Genomic DNA, 27,373 nt, shown 5'->3' with positions numbered 1-27,373 from the left:
CATGCTCATTCATTGGCTTCAATCTCACCAACTTCAATTTTGATGTGTACTTTCGAGCTTTCTCTTTTTTTTTTTTTTAAATTTGGAACCCATTTTCATTGAATGAGAGTGATTGCTGTGACACTATGTATAAACTACTTTTTTCAAAGAAAAGATTAGGGTAATTAAGGGCCTAAAATGGGTGTTAAGTCTGATTCATTGCCATCTCTGTCATATTTGGACAGCTGTCAACCTCGAGGGCAAGATGTGGCTAATGACCACAAGTAGCAAACATTAGGAATTGTTTAATGTACTTTGAACTCTAACAAGTGGGTTTAAACCTATTTATAGATCCTTCTTTCCTTATGATTTTACACTCAAATACACAAGATGTGAGAAATGGAAGGTGAAACTCACTACCCAAATTCTAGACAGCAGAAGAAATTCAAGAAAACCCCACAATTGACCATTGCATGCTATATTGGACCATTGCATGCTATGCTCATTGTCAATTGACATCACACAGTCAGTGTATAAGAGCAACAAAATTCAACCAAATCAGTGTATAACATCAACAAAATTTACCAAATCAGTGTATAAGAGCAACAAAATTCAACCAAATCAGTGTATAACATCAACAAAATTAACCAAATCAGTGTATGTATAACAGCAACAAAATTCAACCAAATCAGTGTATAACATCAAAAAAATTAACCAAATCAGTGTATGCATAACAACAACAAAATTCAACCAAATTAGTGTATGCATAACAACAACAAAATTAAACAAATCAGTGTATAACTTTCAATGAGGAAACCAGGGATCCTTACAGGGCTCGGTGAGAGATCCAGAGGACTCGGTGAGAGAGAGAGAGAGAGAGAGGCTCGAAGGGGGTGAGGGAGATGGAGCTGCAGTCTTCTAGGGTTTCGGGGACTGAAGGGACTGGGTGGGGGGAATTCGCAGAGAAGGAAGAGTGAGGGTAGGGGGCTTCGGGCTTCACAGAGAAGGGAGAGTGAGGGTGGGGGGCTTCGGGCTTCGTCTGGGTGAGTGAAGATTGAGGGCTTCGGTGGCCTTCGTCTAGGAGGGGCTGCGCAGAGCAGGGAAACTGGGTCGGGTTCGGTCCTCGTCTAGGTGAGTGAGGATTGAGGGCCTCTGTGGTCTTCGTCTGGGAGAGGCTGCGCAGAGAAGGGAGAGTTTCGTTGGTCTTCGTCTGCGTCTGGGAGGGGCTGCGCAGAGAAGGGATGGCTTCGATTTCGTCTGGAGGTACTTGTACTTGTGAGTGAGGATTGGGGAGTGGCTGTCGAGGAGAGGTGGCGGTGGCGTGGTGGGGGGTTGTGCGCGGTGGCGTGGGTTGAGGGAGAAGAGGGATTGGGATTCGGGAAGGCAGAGCGGGAGAGGGAAAGAAATGAGGAGAAATGGTTAGGCGGGTTGTTTAAATTTAATTTAATTTCACTTTTCCGGCGATTTTGATTTGCCGCTAATAGTATATCATTTACTAGATATGCTCTTGCGGCGAAATTATTGAGAATATTTTCGTTGCAAAGAATATATGTTGTTCAATTTGCGACGATATTAAAATCGCTGCAAAAAGTAAGAGTAATTTCTTTTCCATCGTTGGCAAGCGGCGACTTAGAAATCGTTGAAAATAACGTTTATTAGTGGTATTTTTGTTCCAACGATATTAAAATCGTTGGCAAAGGTCTAAATTTTCTAGAAGACTATTTCCAGCGTTTTTTATTCGCCGCAAAATTAGCTATTATGGCGATTTTCCCATTCGCCACAATTAAAATATGGCTACAGTTCTAGTATTATTTGCGGCGATTTTAAAATCGCCGCAAAAGATCAAATAGTCGCCGCAAAATAGTGAACAGTAATTACAACATCAGATTTCGTATACATTGCTTTAAATTTCAGCGACGATTTTAAAATCGCCGCAAATAAGGGTTAATTGCAGCGATTTTTTTGGCGGCGATAGTAAAATCGCTGGAAAATGCGTTATTTCTTGTAGTGTGTTTATTTTGTATTGTATTAGAAGTTGAGAAAGTTGTAATGATTAGATGAGATGAGATGTTTTCTGAAAACAAACGAAGCCTAAGACATACTTGGATTAATTGCTTTGAATTTTTCATGAATCAACCAAGTTAATTAAGCATTACAATTTACGTGTGGATCATGCAAAAGTTAACCAATTCGTGTCCTTTTTCCAAAAATCTCCATCTATTTAGTTAGGTGGGAAAAGAGACGTTTTATTAATAAGAAAGGTATAGTCAAATCATTCCATCTGGCATATCATTTCTACAAGAAATTAGCCTAATACTGCCAATCTGCACCTAACGATCAGAATTCAGTTGCCTGATCTTTAATAACTAACTTGGCGTAACCCAACAATCACCAAAATTAAGGGGATCGATTACTTAAATGATCATATATACACACATGTAAGTTGCTTCCATGAAGAATGTAAGCAACCCCAATACTGCATGCACACTTCACGCATCACCTATACATACACATATACATATATATATATATATAGAGAGAGAGAGAGAGAGAGAGAGAGAGAGAGAGAGAGAGAGAGAGAGAGACACACACACACAAACACACACATAGAGCCAACAATGCAGAAGAACAAAGCACATGATACGTACGGTAGTAGCAGCTCATGTTGTGAGTTGTAACTTCTGAAAGTAGGGTTTCAGCTTATAAATCGATTGATCAAAGTTGTGGTTATGGCATGATCAGGTTATTATGGTCGTCTGGTTCAATACTAATTAATTAATCTGTTTTGCCATGTGTCGTTACAGGTGACCACACGAAGACAATATCATCAATTAATATTAAGCAACTAACCAACTACCCACGCTAGCTAGGGCTGCTGGCGCTGTACCTTGGAGGCCAACCCAACACAGAGCCAGAGTCTTTATGTTTGGCAGTTGGTAGTTGTGCGTTATTTTAACTAGAGAGAGAGAGAGAGAGAGAGAGAGAGAGGGCTTGCTTTTGGATTATAATCTTAAAAGGTGTTGAAAGGATCTGCCATGGTCCAATTCAGTACTCGTTCTGGTGAGTAGTGCATGTACAGGTAGGGATCGAATGAGTTACAGCAAATTAAGAGCTGTCTGGAAGAAGAGAAAAGGAAAAGAGTCAATGGATCAAGCCCACCACCAAACATCATCTCTTGATCATCATGACACAAAGAGGAAGAAGACGAAGGATCATGTACTGGACCGTACTGAAAAATCGAAGCGGTTCACTCTGGTGTCGTTCCGGGAGTTGCCGGATTACATGAAGGACAATGAATTCATTCTCCATTACTATAGAGCCAACTGGCCTCTCAAGGAAGCCCTCTTCAGCATATTTCGTTGGCATAACGAAACACTCAACGTTTGGACGTACGTCAAAATTAAGCCAGTTTCTTATCTTCAAAAACTTCGAAATCGATTCGATTCACATTTTCTTTCAGTATTTTTTTAATTTAATGATCAACTTGATTTTGATTTTGATGGGTTTTGCTTATAATTATTAGCTTACTTCGTTTGCTTGTTTGCTTACTTTCTAGTTAACGTACTTGCAGGCATTTAATTGGGTTTGTTTTGTTTTTGGGATTGACTGTGGCAAATTTGATGGAAGTGCCTCAGGTTGCGGATCTTCTTGGCTTCTTCACCAGGTTAATTAAAATATTTGTTTAAATTGTTCTTATTTTTGGAGTAAACTTTCGTTGTGTACTTTAATAGATTTTGCTTTTGCTTTTGTTTCTTTCTTTAACGTACACGAAAGATAGATAAAAATAGGAAGATACCCTTGTTTAGATCGATAATGGTGCAATTGGACCTTGGAGGGGAATATATATATATATATATATATATATATATATATATATATCCCTGAGTTTTTTCTACCCTTGGATCACTGGCATTGGACTAACAAGCCAAATGTCAGTTATAGTCTAAATTTTGACTAAATTTTTAGAAAATCGGTTGTATTGGACTAGCTAAATCACTTCAAGTCAAGTTATGAACTACAAGTTATGAACTACAGTAAATAAAAAATAAAAGTCATATTGGGTTAGTTACTGTTCACCAACCAAAAGAATATTTTATTAAAAAGTATTCCATTTCTCTTCATTTCTTCTTCATGTTAAATAATTTGTTTGGACAATAAAAATTAAATTATTAATTTATATATGGAGTGTATTTATAAATATAAAAAAATTATTAAAATATATAATATTATATTATTATTTTGACTTTGGAATGGTTAACCTCTTCAAAGATTTTGACTAAAGCCAAAACCTCAAATTTTAATTAAAATTTGGACTTGGGAATGGCTAGCCATTTCTAATGCTCGATCTTAGTTTGTTTTTCCTTGTAAAAAGATTAGAAGTGTCGCACACAGATCATCATTAATATGACTAATTATGTTTAATTATGTGGAACTCATGTTTTGTTCACTAGATTGGATAATTTGGTACTTAATTATTATCCAATTAATTAAGGTTCTCTTGTGCTAATTAATGATGATTATATGCCTAATGCATTAATGGCATGGGTTTGTACTTAATTAAATAGATACGATCAGGATTCTAAGGGAAATCTCAATCAATGGCTTAAGAATGATAATGCATTGCACTATTTTGATATATACCATTTTATAAGTAGTTTACCTAGTTTCCAGAAGTGGATTTACTCAAATTAATTGGTAGGATCCGGTAATGAGTAAACCAGAAAAAAGCTTAATTAATCATGAATGCTATTGAAATGATATATACGACCCTATACATATCAAGTTGAAATGATACGACCCTGATGATCATTCCCTTCCCTTCTGTTCTTGCAGGTCTATAAATAGTACTGCAGAAACAAATATTTCTCATGATTATTTCAAAGATTTGACTGTAAGCTGTCATCATCTTCAATCTTACCAGATCAAAGCATGAGTTTCAATACTAATTCTATTCCTTTTTGGTTGGTTTGAGAAAATTAAAGCATTAATATGATCAAAATCTTGCAGGATAGTTCAAAACACAGAGATTTGAAGCAAGCAACATCTCCGGGAATGGATATTACCAGGCGTACTCATGATGAGTTAGGCACACGGTGGCCATTCTTTGTCTTCTTGAGTGGCTCTATGTTTTGCCTTCTCTCGAGCAGCATCTGCCATCTCTTTTCCTGCCATTCTCACCACGTAAATCTCTTACTATTACGAGTAGACTATGTTGGAATCACCATCATGATAATCACCTCCTTTTTCCCTCCAATCTACTACATATTTCAATGTGACCCTCACTGGCAATTTGTCTACCTCGGGGGCATAACGGCAATGGGCATGTTCACCATTGCCACGCTGCTTTCACCAACACTTTCTAGCGGCAAATGCCGTGCTTTTCGAGCCTTGTTGTTCTCATCCATGGGGTTGTTTGGAATCATCCCTGCAATCCATGCAGTTGTTGTGAACTGGAGAAATCCCCAACGCAATGCCACCCTTGCATACGAGTCAGCCATGGCCGTATCCTATTTGACCGGGGCCTTGTTTTACGTTAGCCGAATCCCAGAGAGGTGGAAGCCGGGGTGGTTCGATTTGGCAGGGCATAGCCATCAAATATTTCATGTTTTGGTGGTCATGGGTGCATTAGCACACTACGGTGCCTCGCTTCTAATACTGGATTCGCAAGACACTATCACTTGTGGATAAAGATTAATAATATATATGTAGCATCTCATGATGTTTTGCATGTGTTGTTATATATATGTAGTAGTATCATGCCTAATTGATTCATATATATAGAAACATAGGGACATTATTGTTGTGCACGTTGAAGTACTGAATTAGGTGCTGCATGTTGTACGTATAAGATCAGACTACATCATCCAAGAAAAAGGAAAACACAGATCAAAAGGCTATATAGAGTTCACATGCACAAGGATCAGCTGATTCAGACTCATGCCATTTTCGATCTTTGATTATTATTGCAACTAGCTTGTGTGTGTGTGTGTGTGTGTGTGTATCATCCAATTGTAAGTGAGCTTGTTCATTATACATATAATGAAGTTATGGTGTGACTAAATCTCTTGTTTTTTCCCTTTCTTAATGAGATCTTATGCATGTCTTGATGTGTTGAATGAAATCGATCAGATTGATTAAGAAATTAGTTGAAAATCTCCCTTCTCTTAAAACCCTTTTTCGAGTACAACAAGAGGAATAATTGGTACTTGGATGATCAGATGTTGAGCAATAATAAATGCATATTAATTATATATAATGTCATGCTCATGTCTCGCTTCGATCTTTTGACTTCTTGGCTTATAGATCAGTGGGATGATCTGATCAGCAGCTGTCTTAACGTCTAAGTTGCATTAACATTGGATGATTAAGATTGTCATTAATGACATCAAAATCATGATTTGCTTCATAAAACACATTACAAGAAAAACGAGCATTTGTGACGGATTATTTACGACAAGAATGATTATTTATGACAAAAACAGATTCATTTTAATAGAAAATAGTAATTTTTACAAGAAATAACTGGCCACAAATAAATAATTTTTTGTAGTGACAGAAGGGAATATCAGGAACATATATGGTGGACCAAGGCTGCACGAGAGAGAACATTTTATAAATTGTTTTCTTTTTATATTAATTTTAGTAGTAGTGAAAGATATATAAACCTATTTTTTTTGTTCAATTATTTTACAACCCTCTTTTAAATGGAGAGTATTTTTATAAGATAATGGTATTCTTATAATTTCTTTAGTTTTATATAAAAACATGCAGCTCTATTTAAAACAAAATTATAAAAGATAGCCATATAATCTCGATCTATATTTTCTTCCTATCTTTGTTTGGATACTAAAAGTATTTGAGATCAGATGATTTGTAAATAGTAGTGAGAATAGTAATGAAATAATAATGAATAATATGTAAATAATAATTAAATAGTATAAAAATATCTAAAAATAATTATATTTCTAAACAACCCTTAGTTTTTTTTTACTGAAAGGACACAATCGTCCTTTAATGAGATGGCTCATGGATTTGGAAGTGTCATGACTCATGATCATTCCCATGGCTTTAAACTGTTGGTGGCACGTTTTAACGGTTTCATGTGTCCACCTGGTGCATGGCTCATGTGATGTGTCATGTCTTTGATAAAATATATACCATGGATATTCTAGCTATGATATATTAAAAAAAAACTTCTAACATCATTGTAAATTGTGGGTAATTATAGGTGTGGCAATTCATGTTGATCAGTCGTTGGAATTCATGTCAAGTTAATTAATTGGGTCTCGATTATTAAGATAAAAAGAAGTCAATCTAAATATATAACTAACATATAATAATGTCATGTCTTGTATTAATCTTAGAAAAATACTTTAACTGCAAATAAATTACACAAGAATAATTTCACAGATTGAAGTAGTTTCATGTAGTTCGTCAGATTATAAAGTTACTAATTTTATTGTAAAGTAGATCTAATGGATTACATGAAACTACATCAATTTATAAAATTATTTTTTATGTAATCTCTTTGTGGTTATAGCAGTTCTCTTAATATTATCATTACCACTTGTATCATGCACACATTGTCACATTTCCAAGTTTATACCTTTCAAGTCCATAAGATTATTTATATAATATGAATTAATTTGAAAGGTTTAGGCCCGGTTTAATACAGAATTAAACGGTTTTATCTAATCTTATCATTACAACTTTTTAAAATTTCTACACAAAATATAATAAACAATTCAATTTTTTCAAATCTCAAAATAATAATAATATTTTATTCAACTTTTAACTTTCATCTAAAATCATCTCATCTCATCTCACCATCTAAACGGACCTTAAATTTTTATAAATTTAATTATAATTTGTTGTATTCAAAATAAGACAATTATTAATTTATTTTATAAGTATAAAACAACTAAATAGTTTTTGCAAAAGAACAAAAAGAAAATAGAGCATCTACTAGCTAGCTCTTGGTAACGAGGATTTTAAGTTTTAACGACAAGATGTCGGTCTTAACGATGAGAATCCTCAATTTTCTATAAGCCAAAGTTGAAGATTTCTATGGCCAGAATCAAATTAATTTGCACTTTTGGACTCTACCCGAAGAAGTCGAAATGAGCATCCATGATCACAATCCTAAAAGATAATTTTTACATATATATATATATATATATATTTTTTTTTGCATTTTATTGAGAAAAAAATATAAATTATAATAGTAAAAAATATGTTGAATACTTAGAACTTATAAGAGAGATATATACATAAAAATAATCTTATAATACTCATTAAATATGTAATATTACTCGTGAATTAATTCACTTATGCGGTACTAATAATTTGAAAATGTTTCAACATCACTCTCTTGTACTCGACTCGTTTGTATCATGAACTTAATTAGAGACCCAAAGAGTTATTAGATATTGACTAGAAAAATGAAAAATAATAAATAAATAACAAATAATAAATAAGAAATGAGTATAAGCTATAATAGATAATTTTCCGCTAAGCCTTTGAAAAAAATAGATCTCACCTTTAAAAATTATAAAAAATTATTATTTTTTAATGATACTTATTTTTTCTTATAAAAGATTTACGCAAGAATTTTTTATGAAAAAATATATTTATAATTATAGATTGTGCAACTGCCGATCGCTTTGAAAAAGATGAACAAAACATAAAATTTACATAAAAAAATTAATTTTTTAATAATAAATCTTACTCTTTTTTTTTAATATTTTATGATTATATATAGAATTAAATTCGAAAGTTGTCTATTTTTTTTTTTAAAAATGATTCACGTGGCAATCATTTAAGTAGGGTCTAGTAGGGGGACCCCTCCAATTCAATCGATGAAACTCAAGACGTTGTAGTTTGTCTGCTGGAGATGCTAAGGCCAGATTTCTGTAGTTTTTATCAAAAAGAAAGCAAGCAAAGGTCACACTCAAAACGTACATCTCCAAGACTGCCAGTTTAGTCTGATCTCTCGCTTTTATTAAGCAACTTCCTTTTCTTCGCCTTGTTCCAACACAAGTTTACATCCATCAACTGTTCTCAATTCTAACGAGTGTTCCTAAAGCTATCTAAAACAATTCATCAAAATCTCTTTCTAGTTTAACTAATCACTTTCACTGCTTAAAAATAAATAAAGAGATAAAAAATAAACTCAAAAAGAAGAAGAGAGAAATAATAAGAGAAAGAAAGAGTCAGAAGAGTAATGTTTTGTCGACAAAACATAAATGTATTTTAAATTTCCTTTAAATAATCAGATGGAGATGCTTTTTTGAGCACTTATTAATTAAGTATTTCAGGTATAAATATAGAATGCATAAATACTTCAAAAATATGCTTTTGAAAATAATAAATTTCTCAAAAGAGATATCTTTATAGTTTTTATTTGAATTCTGAAATTGAGAATGGAAAGGCAGGCATGCGGCGAATTTTCAGGGGAGAATAGAGTAAGAACAAAGCATAAAGACACTGCAGAAACGAAAAGAAAATCAAAGTCTCGTTTTTTAACTCCGAAGTGGCGGTGGTGGCGGTACAAAGTTCTTACATTTCCGTATTGTCCGACACGGACGGAGACTAGGAGACGGAGAAATAACATTAAATAAAGTAAAGCCAACAAAATAAAATGAAAAACATGTTGAAAAAGCAGTAGTCGTCGTATTTTATATGCCTACGACCCAACCAAAACCGAACTCATTTTCTGGTTGCAGACATACATACCAGTCTTCAACTCTCTCTCTCTGAATTTTTTTCTCTCGCCTTACCCTTTTCTCTCTGGTTGGCTCAGGTACAGGTAAACTCGAGCTCCCTGATCTCTATATGTCTCTCGGTTGTTCTATATTATATGTTCTTTTATTCCCGTGCTTAAACCATTGACTTGATTTTGAGTTGTTGCCTAGATTGCTTGCTCTTTCGCTGTTCCGTTCTTGTCAGATCTTTATGATTATGGGTGATGCTTCTGTTTGTTTGTAGTCGCCTCGTGTTCTTGTTCTATACATGCGCTCATGCTTCTGAATTTTTGTTTTGTTTTCATCCACAAATTTGAAAGCTTCTTTCTTTATTATTGAAATTAGAGTTTATCATCTCTAACTCAGATAACTTGTCCAATCTTTCTGCTCAATGTATCCATCATGTGGTCACCGATGAAATTCAATCTGGGTTGGATCTGAATACAGAGAAAAACCCCATTTTCGAATTAACAAAGTTGGGGGTATTAAACTCTGGAATTTGATGTCATTAGTCCTTAGATTTGGTTTTCGGGGAGTTGAGCCCAGATTAACTTGTTAGGATTTATTATAGAATATCAGGTTTGAGTGAGAGAGAGAAAGAGAATGTCTGGAGCAGGCACGCAAAATAGCTTGAGAAAAGCACTTGGGGCCCTCAAGGACACCACCACGGTTTCCTTGGCTAAAGTCAACAGTGATTACAAGGTATACTTCATTTACATACAGCACATTTTGATGGTTCTTTAAAAGGCGGATATACCCTAGTATCTTGGTGTGGTATAAACCTGTGCAGGAATTGGATATTGCTATAGTCAAAGCCACAAACCATGTTGAGCGCCCAGCGAAGGAAAAGCACATTAGAGGTGGGGTGCTCTTCCTTGTTCTCTATTCAAGATGGGATGCATGGGTCTATCTAGTTTATCTTTGTTCAATTATGCACTTGTACTATTGGTGATCTACAAGTAGAATAAAGTTGAATGGGGATCTGATGCAATTTGTTCATGTTTCCCTTTGCAGCCATTTTTTCTGCCATTTCAGCCACACGACCTCGGGCTGATGTTGCATATTGCATCCATGCTCTTGCCAGACGGTTATCAAAGACACATAATTGGGCAGTATGTGCATCACCTCAATGATATGTTATACCATGCGATGGATGAGCATAGCAATAAACCTTCATGATCCAAAGCAATCTAACGTTAAAATATCATTCTATATACTTAGTTGCCGAAACTTAATTTGTGATTTGATAAATATCAGTTTTGATGACATAGTTGGGAGACTAACTCGGATGCCCATCAATGGATATTGCTGCATTCCTGTATGCATGAGAAGTTAGCAACTGTACCTAGAAAACTTTATTCATGTTTGTATATAATTTTCTATCTATATTTCCAACGATCTTGGTCTTGACCATCACTGATGAAAAAGTATGGCCAATGGAAGCTACTTTAGACAAGTTATGACTAGAACATCTGGGCATGACATGCATTTTGCTGCCTTAAGAAAACTCTCTACTTTAGACATGAAAATTCATGATCTTTTTCATCGTACAAAATTGTGCTTTTGACCGGAACTTTTGGGTAGCACGTATGCTGTTGACTAAAGAAAACACCAATTAATAAACAAATTATGAAATAACAAGGAATGAGGGAGTGGTTAATATGCTTACCCATTGCTGTAGGTTCTTTTTTTTATGTTATATTCCACATACTCGTGTTTCCAAATGGAATTTATTTAAATTATTAATTTTTCATTTGGATTGGGAGATTTGAAATTTGAGCTTCATGAGACTATAGTAGTTGGGACATTTAAGCACTTCAGAATGGTGATGACTTTTGTTTTTATTTCTTTTTTTGTCCCGTGTTGTTTGTCCAATATATAGTTTGGGCTGTCCCAAAATATTGTGAGTTTTGAGAGGTTTTCTAACTTACCCTTTATTTGAGGTGCCAATAGCCAATAGCCATTTTCCATTATTCTAGTTAAGTTTAACGTAAGTACTGCAATTTTTGGAGATAGGTAGTTTTTCTTTAAAAAACAAGACTTTCCCTTAAACAAAAGATAGATGAGTGGATGGAGAGGTTGATATTTTTTAATTTTGTGGTTAACTTGATAATTGCCTTCATATCATGAATGATTGTTGGTTCAGACAAAACTGGTTTGTGTATGCTTGCTGTTGAAGCTTTGTTAACTTAATTGGTTGTTTAGGTTGCTTTGAAAACTTTAATTGTAATTCATCGTGCTCTGAGGGAAGTGGACCCCACATTTCATGAAGAACTTATCAATTATGGAAGAAGTAGAAGCCATATGCTTAACATGTCTCATTTCAAAGATGATTCTAGTCCTAATGGTACCAATCCTCCCTCACTTTCTTTATTATGTGAAAACATTGGTAAAAAACTGAGTTATTTATTTACAAGATTGTTTAAATCTGCTGCCCAGCATGGGATTATTCTGCTTGGGTTCGTATGTATGCCTTATTTTTGGAGGAGAGGCTGGAATGCTTCCGTGTGTTGAAGTATGACATTGAGACAGATCGCCCTGTAAGACATTTTTTCCTTTATTATGGTCTCTTTTTTTCGGCTTTTGATTTCATTTGAATTTTCTATTTATTCTTTTGGAAAGCAATCACTACTTTTCATCTGGATATTGCATTTTTGACACAAGACAAAGTGAAGATAAATCCGTCAACATCATAGTGGTCAAAGGGTGGGCTTGGGATAATTTGTAGACTCAGACGTCCTGGGTTTGATTTTGCATGAGAAGTCCTTCTGTATTACCCGATGCATGGTTCTGGTGGGTGGGGTCATATCTCCAGGGTTTACTCTCCTTGGGTGGGTCCAAAGGTGCTGCCCCTCTTATTTTATTAGCAGGAGGGTAACACTGGCATTAAGTCGGGAATTACTTGATGGAAATGTTCTAGTAGTAGAGTTATTACTAATCAGAACCTTATCTCACCTGTTATTGCTCGTTCTTTTATCCTCCTTACTGTAACTATGGTTTAATACACATAATCCATTGGATCTTCACAGAAATTTATTTCCTATTTTCCTCCCATGCATGGTATTTAACTTGTGAAACTGTAGTTTAGTGATCTTGTGACACAATGAGAACTAATAGCTTCAAATTTGATATAGAGGACGAAAGATCTGGACACTACTGAATTGCTTGAGCAGTTGCCAGCATTACAGCAGCTACTTTTTCGTGTGCTTGGTTGCCAGGTAATTTATATAGCTCAATTAATTTACGACAATTGGTTTGTACCCCACACAATGATGACTGCTTGTTTAATGCAAATGATGGTTGCCAGGCCCTGTCAATTTTAAGTCAAATTCTACCAATATATTGGGTACCATCATTTTGGAACTTCTGGAATAATTAGCATGATCTTTTATTCTTCTAATGGTGGATGTTGATTAAAATTGTTCAGCCACAAGGGGCAGCGCTTCATAACTTTGCGATTCAGTTAGCACTTTCAATGGTAGGTGAAAATTGTAACCATTTTGCTTATCCTTTGTTTTGGCTTTAATTGATTTTCTTCTCATGCCTTGGCGAATTTTCTCATTCAAATAGGTGGCTTTGGAAAGCATACAAATTTATCAAGCCATAAGTGATGGTACAGTCAATTTGATTGACAAGGTTGGATCTGATCCTGGCTTGTTCGATAAGAAATTGGGATATTCTGCAAAAAGGGTTCCTTATGATATTCTTAATTATGACAGTTCTTTGAGATGCAACGCCAGGATGCTATGAAGGCTCTGGATATATACAGGAGGGCAGGGCAGCAGGTAGTATTTTCTGGGAAAATTTGCACTAGTATAGAATGTTGCATAGGGTTGTAAGGGAAGTAGTTTACTTCATGAAATTTTTGCATGTTTATTTTTCAGGCTGGGCAACTATCAGAATTTTATGAAGTATGTAAAGGTCTTGATATTGGCCGTGGAGAGAGGTTTATTAAGATCGAGCAGGTTGGGTGTCTAAGTTGTGTTGCCTTCTGGAGCATCTGTCTTTGAGTTTATTATTGTTTTTTTATTAATTCTTTATTTAATACACTATTTGTTTCCAATGAAGCCACCTTCATCATTTCTACAAGCCATGGAAGAGTATGTGAGAGAAGCTCCACGAGGTTCAACATTTCGCAAGGATCAAGTATGGAACTGGTCTTTGTTAAACTTTCTTAGACTTGAATCAAAAGAACATCAGCTATCACTGACCAAGAAACCGGATCTAGTGCCGGGTTTCTTAAGTATCCTGCATCAATTTGTATTAGGACCACTGCAATTTTTGTCCCGCATCAATTAGTAGCTATAATAACATGTCTAACATAGCTTACAAATACATCGGCAATAAGTTAAATGAATACTAAAATTTGGCCTTTTCTCACTAGAGCAGTATGTTTAGTTCTGCAAATATGTGATCTCATATGATGTCTCGTCTTTTTTAAGTAAAAGGACGGTGCAATAGAATGTGGAGACAACTAGGTATAATGTGAAAAGCGACATGAGTCTCAGTTTACCTTTATTTTTTTCCTACTCCTTTGCTTCTATTCTTTGTTTCCTTTTTTTTTTTTTCCCTCCTCTTGCTCTATTAAAGGAATTGTTATCATCATTTTATCTTCATTGTTCTGAGTAATAGAATTTTCCGACCAATAAGTATAGTTCGATAACTACTTCCTAAATTTTTGACTTTGACCAAGCAGCCGCTTGACAATAAAATTTCCGCTCCTAAGGAAGTCCTTGCCATAGAATATAAGAAGGCCCCAGAGGTGCAGGAGGAACGTCAATTATCATCGCCCCCATCTCTGCCTGAGCCAGTCAAAGTAGAATTGCCTGTAGCTGAACCTGATTTGCTGGTAATCCTCAAAATCTTGCTTCTTATTGTCTTGAAAACTTTGTAGTTAATCTGAATCTTATGTGCATATTTTAATAAAAAAGATTTGCATCGTGGTTAAACACTCCTTTACCACTTAAGCATGACCATAAATGTGCAAGAGTCCTTAATAGTTTCCTAAAGGTAATGTCCTTTTTTTTTTCCTTCCTCCGGTTTCTAGGGTTTGAATGATCCTACTCCAGAAGCTTCAGAATTAGATGAGAAGAATGCTCTGGCTTTGGCTATTGTTCCAGTTGGTAAGGCATTTTTCTTCGTTGAATATTCTAATGTAGTGTCTAGCTAACACTCAGGTTGAGAACTGAATTTAGTCCCAGATAAAAGTCAACTTACCTGGTTCTGTTCCAAGATTTGGTGCTCTTATGTTAGAACAGATACAAAACTTAAAGGAAATTGGTTATATTTAATTTTCCCTATCAGATTAAAGTTAAATCGAGATTCAAGAAATTATTCATTGATTGGAGGGAGCTCCCATGTTTTGTTGTGGTGGTTGTTGCAGCCGATCAACCAATATCTACGGCTCCAAATCATGTAAATGGAACTATGGGCTGGGAGTTGGCACTTGTTACTGCTCCAAGCTCAAATGAGAGCGCAACACCTGCTAGCAAATTGGTACTTGATCTTTTACTTTTCCCCCTCCGTTTTCCCTTAAGATCTTATGTTTTTACGTTTAACATTTAATGGATTTATGAAGATTATCTTATAAAAAAAATTAAGTTGCCGTTTGGATAGTGAGTTGAGATGAGATGAGATGGTTTTAGATGAGTTGAATGAAATATTGTTAGAATATTATTTTTTAATATTATTATTGTTTTGAGATTTGAAAAACTTGAATTGTTTATTATATTTTGTGTGGGAATTTGAAAAAGTTGTAATAATGAGATGAGTTGAGATCACTTCTCAATCCAAATTGGGTCTTAATTGGTTTGGTAAATTTTGTGGTTGTCATAGTTTTCTCTAGAATGCATCACTGTAGGAATCGAAAAATTCTCTCTCTCTCTCTCTCTCACTCACTCACACAAACACACAACAATCTCTCTTTTGCTTTTTCACTAATGACTGGTATCTGTTATAGTAATGAATGATACTTCTCCTTTGGCTGAGTATAATGACTGACAATGCTTTCCAACTATGCTGGTATTGAAAATAGGCAGGAGGATTAGACAAGCTTACACTAGACAGCCTTTACGATGATGCAATCCGAAGAAATAACCAGAATGTGAGCTACAACCCATGGGAGCCGGTCCCAATGGCCGGTGCCATGTTGCATCAGACAGCACAAGATCCGTTTTTTGCCTCCAATGCTGTGGCTGCACCACCTAATGTACAGATGGCAGCAATGGTCAACCAGCAGCAGGCTTTTATGTTGCAGCAGCAGCAGCAGATGATGATGATGGGCCCACAACAACAAACGGGTTTAAATCCTTTTGGAAATCAATATGGAGCCAGTGTCCACCACCCCTATGGCCCAGGTATGCCTGTTCAAGCCTACAATCCATATACAGGCTTTATCTAGATGCTTTGTCCAAAGAATACATTCTTTACTTGGAAACACAGGAAGAAAGTAAATGGGAGAGAAGCTGGTTTTTGGATATTGTGAAAGCAAAATATCAAAGTATAGACAGATGTGTACCATATGTTGTGTCTGTGCAGTAGTTAGCTAGGGTGATATTCATTGTTGAATAATTAGTCAAGAGTGCCAGCTTTGGGATTATTTGATTATTTTATATCAATGAAGATTGGTAATAATGTGTTCCAGACTAATTTTAGGTATTTTTTTAGTACCTGCTTACTGGTTGATGCTTTAGCAGGAAATATATTCTTGTTAATTTCTCTGATTTTCCTTTCTTCCTCTTTCTTGTATTAAGGTTTTTCTATAGATGATACGAATGATTTGTAATCTGAGCCATCCATTCTACATTTATGTAATGAGTAGACATTTCAATGCGTGGCTCTTTGTCAGTTTTGAAACTCTAGTTTTGGTTATGAATTAATTCAAGCTTGTACATTGATGCTTAAGAATGAATGCTGCTGCAGCTGCCCTTGCAGTTTTATGATTATTAAGCCATATAGGGGCCGGCCTCGCTCGGGCACGACCCTCTCTCGCGTTCTCTCTTAGCCTCATTTGTTTTTACATATGAGATGAGATGATATGAGAAGAGATGAAAGTTAAAAATTGAATAAAATATTATTAGAATATATTTTTTTAATATTATTTTTATTTTGAAATTTGAAAAAGTTGATTTATTTTATTTTATTTTGTATGAAAATTTGAGAAAATTATAATAATGAGATGATATGAGATAAGAATGATTAGAACTCCCAGGCATTAGAGAGAATAGACATAATAAAAGTCAATAGAATGGTCTCAGCAATGTATCATCTTTCTCTTCATCGGCAACCTCATAATAATAAATGCAATCATGTCTTGTCAAGAGAATATGATCATCATCTCTATTTCACTTGATCTATTTGATGTAAAATATGAAGTATTTTGGTCATTTTAGACTATGTTTGACCACTAAAATGACCCGAATGCCTCTCATCTTGTACCCTAAATGCATATTTTGGTCAGCTCAATCAATTAATATCAACACATCTCGAGTCCACTTTAGTAAAACAAATGAGGAAAGAAGACACCAAGCAAAGCCAAGTATCCGAGGCTTCTTAATTTGGTGGAGAAATCCAGACAGGATATGCCTTTGTCAGAGTCAAATGTGGTCGTTTTCCTTCTTACAATGTCTCCACTTTTCCTCCTCCCCAAATCCTCGTATCCCTTCCCTATGATGGCAAGATAAGCCATAAGGGACCTTTGTCGTAACAGCTAGAAGAATCTTGCCGTATCAGCAAAATATGAATTGCCAATTCTTCACGCTAATTTACAAGTAAAATGATTAGAATATGAGTGCAAGTCTTCTCGCACTACTATGTGTTCAATTTTTAATTTTTTTTAAATTTAATTTAATTATATAAACATTTTATTAGATATGATAAAATTTTTCTTTATATATTATCTTTGTTGTGTAAATACGAGAAGGAAAATATTACTTATATTTATAATTTTTATTTAATAATTTTTTTATCAGTCATTATTTACTATCTCACATTTATATTATAAAAAAAAAAAAAAAAGAAAAAGCTGTCAAATATAAGATGTGAGGGTGAATAGTAATTGATGTATAAAAAATAAAAAAATCTATTCATCATCTTAATTTTCATTATCCTCTTATCATCTCATGATGTTGTATTAAATAATTGATTTATAAGTGAAATATAATAAATAATCTTTAATCATTTAATGACATATTATAGAATGATGAAAAGATGATGTAAATTAGAATAATGAGAGACATTACTCATTAATAATTCTTTAAGAAAATAGGATGAGTAATAAAATAAAATAATAAATAGCATTACGAGAAAAGTGACGTGGCAATAACACATCCTTACGTCAAACTCCACCGCAGCTATCTCAATCGGGGAAAAGCCTCCCAACTCCGATGAAGCGAAGCAGAAGCTAAACCAAAAAGGGAAAGAGAGTCGGACGAAGGGGAAATAATAATAATAAATTAATAATTAAAAATAATAATTAGCACTGATTCTTTCGCTTTATTCGGATAAAAAGGTATTTATAATATAATTAATTATTATATTTAACAGAAAATCGAAAAAAAAAATCTAAGAAGAGCTTGATCAATACAGGCCCTGCCGCCTCTCATCCTCTGATTTCTCTCTCGAATTCTTCAAACCCCATCCGTCCCAATCCACATGTTCTCTCTCAAGTTTCCAGTTTTACGATAACGGAGCGATTGCAATGTCTTGGCTGTTGAAATCGTTCCAATCAGACGGCCCAGACTCATCCGATTCCCACCACTCGTCATCTCCGGACCACAGCCCCTCTACCACTCCACGTGGTGTCAAAGACGACCTTTCCGTTCTTGGCCAAACCCTTGGCCGTCGATTTCGCGGCGTTGCCGAGTTCCTGGCACCACCACCTTCTCCCCAGACAACTGCCATTTCTGCCGCTGATGATTCTTCCGATCCTTCGTCGTCATCGCAGTCGCACGCGCTCATCGGGATCCGGAACGATCTCGTCGAAATCGGTGGGAGCTTTCGGAGCGGCCTCTCGCTTCTGTCCAGTAACAAAGCGATGAGTGAGATCTCGAGGCTCGCTTCGAACTTGTTGCAGCTCGAGGAAAACGAAGTCAAGGATGATGAAGCTTCGGAAGAGAACGACGAAGAAGATCTTATTGATGATGGTGTACCTGGGGTCACCGATGAAGTCCTTGATTTTGTGAGCGAGATTTCGACGCGCCCCGAGCTATGGACCGACTTTCCTTTACCACTCGATAACGGTAAGGCATATTTTTGCTTTCTATTCATTTTTATTCTAATGTTGTAAACGTTTTAATTATTGATTTTCCGTTTCAGTTTGATTGGAATTGTTAATCCTTCCTTGTATGCTTACAATTTTCCAGTTTTGATTCTGATTATTAATATATTGTCAGTAATTCAAAACTTCCGATCAAAAAAAAAAAAAAACCGATAAAAGGAGTACTTCAAGTAAACTAGTCAAGTCCAAGCTAGGATTAAGATGTTAAGGTCCGCGCTACATTTAAAGTTCTTTTCAGAAATTTCAGATTTGAGGTGGGAAGGGGAACACGTATAAGATTTTGGAATGATATATGGTGTGGGGATGTTGCTTTGAAGAATGCTTCCCTTCTCTTTTTGGGATTGAATTGGATAAGGATGCCTCTGTGGCTGATTTTATGGACATTTCTACTGGTTTTCTTGAGTGGTCCATGAGGTTTATTAGAGCTGTTCAGGATTGCGAGGGGGGGGACATCACTTAATTTTACAGTGTGTTATATGAACTGAATTTAAAGGCTGGATGGGAGGATAGTTTGATTTGGATTCATTCAGGGAATAAGAATTTTTCGGTCAGATCCTTTTATAAGGTTAGGTCGACTCATTCTTCAATTGATTTCCCTTGGAAGAGTATTTGGAGAAGCAAAGTACCTCTCAAGGTTGCTTTCTTTGGTTGGCTGGCTTCCCATGGGAAAACTCTGACTATCGACAAGTTGAGAAAGTGTGGTATTATTATAATGGATTGGTGTTTTATGTGTACAAGAAATGGAGAATCGGTGGACCACCTTCTTCTTCACTGTGATGTGGTTAAGGCTTAATGGGATGCTTGATACCGCATGGGTAATGCCTAGAAGGGTGACAGATTTATTGTCATGTTGGACAGGAATTCGGGGCAACCGTCAAATTGCGCTTGTTTGGAAGATGGTGCCTTTATGTCTAATGTGGTGTACTTGGAATGAGAGGAATGGTTGTTATTTTGATAATAGTGAACGTTCAATGGGAGGGTTTAGAGATTGAATGGGATTAGCTTTAATGAATTTTATGCTGTTTTTCACAGCGCTTAGCTTGTAATTAGGTTTTTTTCTTGTATACTTCCTACGTACTTGGACTTTGCCTAATTATGTGGATTAATAAATTCTTCTTACTTATAAAAAAAATAAAAAAATAAAACTTTTTTTAGGAGCAACCATAAGGGTACATCCTAATGTTCAATTGATGGGTTTGATGAGATTTATGCTTAGACATGCATCCTGATTCGATTCCCCTAATTTCCTTAGATTACCAGATAAATAGGTTGTGCATCTTGGGTTTACTCCCAAGGTTGGTCCTGAATTAGGGAAATCCTGAACTCTTAAGTTCTAACTCCAACTCGGGAAGGCCCCCATGCTGGCTCCACTTTGCCTCCAGAAGTTGGATGAAAATACAAAATTTAAGTCAAATACTGAAACAAGTTCCAAACGATTTCTGAATGGCTTACCATTCTTGGTGATGGTAGAGAACCATGAACTAGGTTTTGTGTCCAGGAACAATGTCCCGACTAATCCCGGGGGTGCACAAGCCCTCAGCAAGGAGTTTCCCGCAAGTGTACCTCGGGTAATTCAAGGGGAAAATCCCCCAGTCCGATGGCCCCTAGAGATTGTTTGCACTCAAGGGGATTTGAACCTTAAACCTAGGGGGAGCATACCACCAAGTCCAAGGCCTTTACCACTTGAGCCAACTCCTAGGGGTTCTGTAGTAGCAAAATAAATCTGAAAAAAGTTGTACGATTAGTGGGCTATGGAACCTAAACAAGATGACACATTCTCCTCTTCAAAACAACTAGAAGGTCACTGGTCTACTCAGCTACGCCTAGCAATGCGTGTTACTGCCCTATTGATGCAGCAAGGTCTAACAATTGAAAACTTGCTAACTGCTGATGGAAAATGTGTCAATGAAAGCAGAATATCATGCATTAATAGGTCAATGGAGGATCTGTAGCATAGTGCATATGAATCCTTAATTTCATGAATATCTTATGTGATGGGAGCACTACCACAACTACTGGGTTTTTCTAGTGATATATGATGGAACAAACCAATAGAGATTCATGGTAAACATAATCTGTTTTGCTTATTTTGTTGCAGATTTCAACATGTCTGATGCTCAGAGAGAACATGCTTCTACCATTGAAAGGTTGGCCCAGAATTTGGCATCTCTTAGAGCTAAACTTCAGACATGTATGACTGAACAACAATTTTGGATGGTTTATTTCATATTATTGCTGCCAAGATTGAGTGAACATGATTTTGAGCTTCTGTCAACATCTAAGGCAAGCTTTTTGTTCTCTTATATTGTCTGTTGTTCCTTTTCAATTGTGTTCGCATGCATTAATTTAATATGGGCAAAACAATAGGTAGATTGACCAAATAATCATCTAGCACTTCCCGCTCTTGGTCTGGAAATGACCTCATGGACTGTTTATCCGACCTTTCAGCTCAACACCATGCCACTTAGGTGCAGTTATTTCTGCTTTTTACCATATCGTTTTCTTAATATATTGTCCTGCACCATTCTAAACCAAATTTGCCAGCAAAGAAATTAGTTCTTCTTCTTCCAAAGAGAAGGTAATATGTTTTAGGTTCTCAAGTATGACTGGCATCTTCTCTTGGGTTGGGTTATATGCATCTTCTATATGATTGTGAATGTCTTATTCTTGTACTAGCTTTAGCTACTAATGATGCTAATACTCCTGTAGGGTGCAGTGCCTGTTGTGACTGCCATACCACTGAAAAAATTTGCCCACGGTGTGCATGACCTGTTATGAGCCATTATCATGCAACCTGGTGCTGTTATATTCATTTTCTTTTCTGCTCTTCCTCTCTGTGTCTCTAAAGTCTAAATCCTGTTGCTTTCCCTTTGGGGGTTGCCTTCATTGCATGTTTTCCAAATATATAGCATCCTGTCACTAATCCAAAATCGTAAGTTGTGGAAATCAATAATCCCAAAGTGTAAAATGTGGAAAGGCTTGGTATGCCCAACTGAACACGGGAAACCAGAGTGGGCTAATGTTTAATGAAATGATGCATCTATGTTACTAGGGGGATTGTTGATGTGCCATTATGCTCGACAATTATATGTTTGAGATTCTAGTAAACTCTATACATTTTTAGTAGAGATCTGCTATGTTTTTGTCTTATTTAGACATCAAAAGGCTCCATACCCACCTTTTCCTGTTTATATGTTATAATTCGTTCTGTTTTCTTTGAACTGGCCTTTAAACTTTTCATCCTTCATATTTCTGTATTACTCGGAATTAGATAAGTTGCTACTTTTAAAGCCACTATTACCCAATATTTGGCTTCCATTTTAGCCCCTTCTTTTTGTTTAAAAACAGTTTGCACTTGTGAGAAATTAAAGAAAAACTTCACTTTCAAAATGTTTTACCTTTGTATTGTCCAGAAACACTGGTCTATGGGCATCCCATGTAAAGTGATGGTATTATATTCCACAGAAAAGATTTTTGAAAGCTACTGAAGAATGTTTATTTACTTTTCAATTGCGAAGTAAAAATAAAATAAAAATAATTTATTCATTTCCCATTTACATTTTTAGGAATGCAACTTTCGGTTTTCATAGTTTTCATGTTTTTAAATGAATGCATCTTTCTTAAAATGCGTTTCTTCTTTGTAGATTGTAGAGGTGAGAGATGTACTTTTGCAGAAGCTACAAAAGAATGCACAGATGGAGAATGACAAGACAAAGACTCTTGATGTGTCTGAAGATGGCAGCAAGCTGGTCAGTGGCAAGAATATGCCATCCGAGGAGAAGGTTTCAACTGAGATCGTAAGTGCAGTAGTAGAAATGAATGCTGAACAGAATACTGAAAAGTGGTTGGAAGCAGAACATATTGATACAGGCACTTCGGTTTGTGCCCAGAAAAAGCTTGTACAAGAGGAGGACATTTCATTCAGTGATCTGGAGGATGATGATAATGATCTCTCTAATAGACTATCAGGCCTTAACTCAGCTGAGGAAACCAAGGTTTCTTCACCCGGTGGATGCAATGACTGGGTTCAACTGAAGGGAAGTCCCGAGTCTCAGGTTGGTGGTGGCCAGCAAAAGGTAGGCAAATCAAATTCTCGAGATAAAGATTCAGAAGGAGAGGAGTCAAATGACTGGCTTACTATCGATGATTTCGATTAGAGAGTTTGTTTTATTCCTTATTTATTGTAAAGTTTCTAATTTTCTTTTTCTTTTGGGGTCTGTACTTATGAATTTCAATCAATATCGTAAAGTTCTTTGTTAAGTTGGTAATCGATTCTTCATTTATAAAACCATTTATTGTTAAATGACCATATTTAGATTCTTTAAACTTATTCTATTTGGCTCCCATCCGATGGGTGGATACAATTACAATCCTTGAAGCCTGCACACACACACACACACACACACACACACACACACATATATATATATATAGATTTTTATAAATATATTAATTATTCATTCTCGAGTTTGTTGCTACTTCTTAATTCTAAAGGTATTTACAAACCAATCTTGCTTACTTGCGATCACCCATTGTCCAATAACAATTCCTATTACAAGTCCACAAATGTACCCCATCGCTACTGCTTTCCACCCAAATTCAAATGGAGACACTAAACCTTGATTTCCTTCAAACGTTGACGTTGGAGGTTTAGGCAGTGAATCTCCACATGCTTTTGACAATGGCCTTCCACACAATCCTGGGTTACCATCGAAAGAACTGTTTGGAAACCTCTCAAATTGACTTCCATGTGGTATGGAACCTGTGAGACAATTGTTGAACACTTTAAAAATCTCCAAGAAAGTGAGTTGGGCGAGTTGTGGGGGTATTTCTCCAAACAACTTATTTTGAGAAAGATCCAATGATTCTAGATTCGTCAAGTTTGCCAATGATGATGGGATATGACCGGAGAGAGCATTGTTGGAGAAATTGAGAATGTGTAGTCCTTTTAGATTTCCCACTACTTCTGGAATTTCTCCTTCAAATCTGTTGCATGATAAATCAATGACTATGAGTTCATCTTGGATCCTCTCATACTCCAACTCTATACCCTTGGCTGTTAGTGTAATTGAGTAAAGGATGCCAGAATTGTGATCCATCATGTATTGTAACTTTTTTGCACCAAATAATTTCATGGCATTCCACCGTTGGAAGCATTCTGAGGGCAAATCTCCAGAGAAATTGTTGTGGGAGAGATCGATGATATGCAAGTTGGAGAATGTGCAATTGGGTTGGATATTTCTTATTGCGCCGTAAAATTCATTAGAGCGAAGAATGAAAATCTTCAGCTCGGGAAGAGTTCCTAACCATAAGGGAAAGGTATCATGGATCTTATTGTAACCAATATTAAGATACTCTAACTCCTTACAATTGGCTAATGATCTTGGGAGCCGACCTTGTAATTGGTTGTGATTCAAGTCGATAATCCTTAAGCTGCACCCTTTTGCCCATGCATCGGGGATGGTTCCACCGATGTTATTGCTTTGTAGTTCAAGTGCTGTCAAAGACTGGCTTGAGTCACATAAACATGGGTGCAACTTGCCGCTCAAATTGTTATAGGACAAATCAAGCACATAAAGTGAACTTAGATTGCAAAACAACGGTGAAATTTCTCCAGTAAATGCATTTTTCTTGACTCGATAAAGTTGGACATATGGTGGTGGAATCGGGAGAGATCCTTGTAGGCTGTTATTCTCAAGGTCCAACATTAGTAGATTAGGCCAAGGAAGAACATCTCGAGAATTTTCAAAGCCTGTAAGAAAGTTGTTAGAAAGATATAAATCTTGAATAGATGGTGGAATTTGAGAAATCGGGAATGATCCTTGCAGCATGTTATTTTGGAGGTCCAAGCTTTGTAGATTAGGCCAGGGAAGAACATCTCGAGAATTTTCAAAGCCCGTGAGAAAGTTGTCAGAAAGATATAAATATCGAATAGATGATGCAACTAGATGAATTGGGAACAATCCTTGTAGGTTGTTATTCTCAAGGTCTAGTGTTCGTAGATTTGGCAAGAGAAGAACATCTTGAGAATTTTCTAAGCCCGTGAGAAAATTGTTAGAAAGATATAAATCTCGAATGGATGGAGCAACTAGAGGAATGGGGAACAATCCTTGTAGCCTGTTACTTTGGAGGTCCAATGTTTGTAGATTTGACAAGTGAAGAACATCTTGAGAATTTTCAAAACCCGTGAGAAAGTTGTTAGAAATATATAAATATTGAATAGATGGTGGAATTTGAGAAATTGGGAGAGATCCTTGCAACATGTTATTGTTAAGGTATAAAACTAGTAGATTTGGCAAGTGAAGAACATTTTGAAAATTTTCAAAGCCCGCGAGAGAATTGTTAGAAATATATAAATCTCGAATAGATGGAGCAACTAGAGGAATCGAGAACGATCCTTGCAGCCTGCTATTTTGGAGCTCCAGTGTTTGTAGATTTGGCAAGTGAAGAACATCTTGAGAATTTTCAAAACCTGTGAGAAAGTTATTTGAAAGAAATAAATATTGAAGGTTTTCTTTACTTGGATGAAATATCCATTTGGGTATTATACCTTGAATATTGTTTTTTGATAGATCTAGCTGCACAAGTTTGTTCTGGTTTCGCAGGAAACTCGGGAACTTTGTTAAGTTGAGAGAAGACAAATGTAAATATTGTAAATGTGGAAAAGTGTGATTAGAACTGGCTTTGGTGAGGCATGAAGAATCATCGAACGAGTTCCCCGAGAGGTCCAGAATAGTGAGTTGGGTAAGGTTCCAGAGAGAATTTGGGATCGATCTAGAGAAATTGCAATAAGCAATATCTAAGATCTCTAAGGAATTCAAGTTTCCAATTGAAGTCGGTAGTTTACCAGAGAAACTTGTTTCAGATAGAGATAAAGCTTGAAGGACAGTGCTGAAGTGAAATTCTGGCAACTGACCAGTGAGATCTTCATTGGTTCCTATCCAAAGGTCCCGTAGTTGCGGTAGCTGAAATATTCTAGATGGAAACTCCCCGTACAATCCACAACCTTCTAGCTTTAGAGTCTTCAAAGAAGAAGAATTTGCCAAGCTTTCAGGTACTATGGACGATATCATGACTCCACTAAGAACAATCTCTTCAAGGCGGGTTAGGTTTTGGACTAACCTTGTGAGACTTCCAATAATTAAATTAGAATTGAAAGATAGATCGAGAGATGACAACTTGGAGAGATATGAAACTTCGGAGGGGACTTCTTTTGAAATATAAGAGTGACTGAGATTAAGATATGTTAGCCATGAAAGATTTCCAATTGTAGATGGCATTTTTGAGTAATTGAAGTCATTTAAAGCAAGATTAAGGCTGCGAAGATGAGAAAGGCGGAAGAGGCTACTGTTGGAGTTGATAGAACCATAGAGACAACTGTCACTAAGGTCAAGGCCAATAACATGACCTGTGTGGGGGTCGCACTCAACCCCATCCCATGAGCAGCAATCTGATCTACCATGCTCTGCTTCTACACTCCATGATGTAGCCTTGGGATAGCAAGACCAAAAAGTATCTTTGTGTATGATAAAGCTATCCTTGAATTGCATAAGAGCTAAGCTCTCATCTTGATGACAAAATGGCTGCGGAGAAGACAAAGAGGCCGCGAGTAAAAGAAGGTACAACACTAAGAGATCAGAGAAGAGAAAGCGGAAACATGTAGGCATGGTTTGGGACTAATAATGTTTTAGAGCGTCGAGATAGTGAGAGAAGAAGAAGCAAAGGGCTCTTTCTTTATATGATAAGTAGTGCTCAAGCAAGCAATGATGAAAATGGAGTGGGTAGGAAACTTTCTAATTAATTTGTTGTGGAAAAGAAAGGAAACTTACGACTGATGCCAAGGAACAAAGTCTGATATCATTTTTATTTGTTTTCTTGGTTTGCAAAGAAGTTGACAATTTACTAAACTAGTTAGTTTGTAAACCACATAACAATTTTGACAAATAATGATAATATATTCCTTTTTTTTTTAAAGTTTTTAAAAGATTTATTTTTTTATTCATATTAAATTTCTTTTGTGTTTTTAAAACAATCTTTAGATTTTGCAAGCCATTTTTAATGTTTGGGCTGAGATGGAGGTAAATATAGTACCATTTATAATTATCCATTCTCTCAATTAAGATGATTACCGCATATATAAGTCAATTTTTAAATCTTTTCTCCCACAAGGAATAATTTATAAGCAGAGAAAAATACAAGAACCCATACATGAAGATCAACATTTCCAAAGTATAAAGGAAAATACTTGCGAAGCATCTTTTGAATTCCACTTGCTCCTTCATTGCATAACAAGAGGAAAAGACTTGAACACGTTTTTTAAGAGATCATGGGAGACTTTCAATAAACTAACAAAGAGATTACAATGTCTGTTCCA

General features: G+C 35.9%; 4 protein-coding genes across 7 annotated transcripts; 3 read left to right on the top strand and 1 right to left on the bottom strand.

Annotated features, from left to right (window-relative positions):
• Positions 1–2,543: 2,543 nt before the first annotated feature.
• Positions 2,544–6,049, top strand: LOC108982180 (heptahelical transmembrane protein 1-like). 2 transcript variants are annotated; one of them, XM_018953478.2, is made up of 5 exons: positions 2,544–2,646; positions 2,784–3,368; positions 3,551–3,643; positions 4,813–4,870; positions 4,987–6,049. In XM_018953478.2, the coding sequence occupies exons 2-5, from the start codon at positions 3,070–3,072 to the stop codon at positions 5,665–5,667; spliced, it is 1,131 nt and encodes a 376-aa protein (XP_018809023.1). In that variant the 5' UTR covers positions 2,544–2,646; positions 2,784–3,069; the 3' UTR covers positions 5,668–6,049. The 2 variants fall into 2 exon arrangements, with proteins under 2 accessions (XP_018809023.1, XP_018809021.1); XM_018953476.2 differs by having other exon boundaries at positions 2,544–2,666.
• A 3,399-nt stretch (positions 6,050–9,448) lies between these two features.
• On the top strand, positions 9,449–16,553 carry LOC108982177 (putative clathrin assembly protein At5g35200). 3 transcript variants are annotated; one of them, XM_018953473.2, is made up of 16 exons: positions 9,449–9,781; positions 10,294–10,424; positions 10,513–10,582; positions 10,737–10,834; positions 11,928–12,069; positions 12,162–12,262; positions 12,857–12,940; positions 13,150–13,200; positions 13,293–13,358; positions 13,442–13,507; positions 13,607–13,687; positions 13,791–13,868; positions 14,419–14,571; positions 14,770–14,845; positions 15,106–15,218; positions 15,757–16,553. In XM_018953473.2, the coding sequence occupies exons 2-16, from the start codon at positions 10,326–10,328 to the stop codon at positions 16,120–16,122; spliced, it is 1,644 nt and encodes a 547-aa protein (XP_018809018.1). In that variant the 5' UTR covers positions 9,449–9,781; positions 10,294–10,325; the 3' UTR covers positions 16,123–16,553. The 3 variants fall into 3 exon arrangements, with proteins under 3 accessions (XP_018809018.1, XP_018809019.1, XP_018809017.1); XM_018953474.2 differs by having other exon boundaries at positions 9,449–9,787; positions 10,302–10,424; XM_018953472.2 differs by having other exon boundaries at positions 9,450–9,787.
• A 1,699-nt stretch (positions 16,554–18,252) lies between these two features.
• On the top strand, positions 18,253–23,302 carry LOC108982178. Its single transcript, XM_035694911.1, has 3 exons — positions 18,253–18,961; positions 21,098–21,282; positions 22,644–23,302. Exons 1-3 carry the CDS (start codon positions 18,421–18,423, stop codon positions 23,154–23,156), a joined length of 1,239 nt encoding a protein of 412 aa, XP_035550804.1. The 5' UTR covers positions 18,253–18,420; the 3' UTR covers positions 23,157–23,302.
• Positions 23,303–23,474: 172 nt separating this feature from the next.
• On the bottom strand, positions 23,475–26,666 carry LOC108999658 (receptor-like protein 7). Its single transcript, XM_018976565.2, has one exon. The coding sequence runs from the start codon at positions 26,664–26,666 to the stop codon at positions 23,475–23,477; it is 3,192 nt and encodes a 1,063-aa protein (XP_018832110.2).
• Positions 26,667–27,373: the final 707 nt, after the last annotated feature.

Source organism: Juglans regia, chromosome 10 (genome assembly GCF_001411555.2).
Source record: "Juglans regia cultivar Chandler chromosome 10, Walnut 2.0, whole genome shotgun sequence".
NCBI classification, from domain to species: domain Eukaryota; kingdom Viridiplantae; phylum Streptophyta; class Magnoliopsida; order Fagales; family Juglandaceae; genus Juglans; species Juglans regia.
Note: the sequence above shows the minus strand (reverse complement) of the source record. Positions and strands in the feature narration are given on the sequence as shown.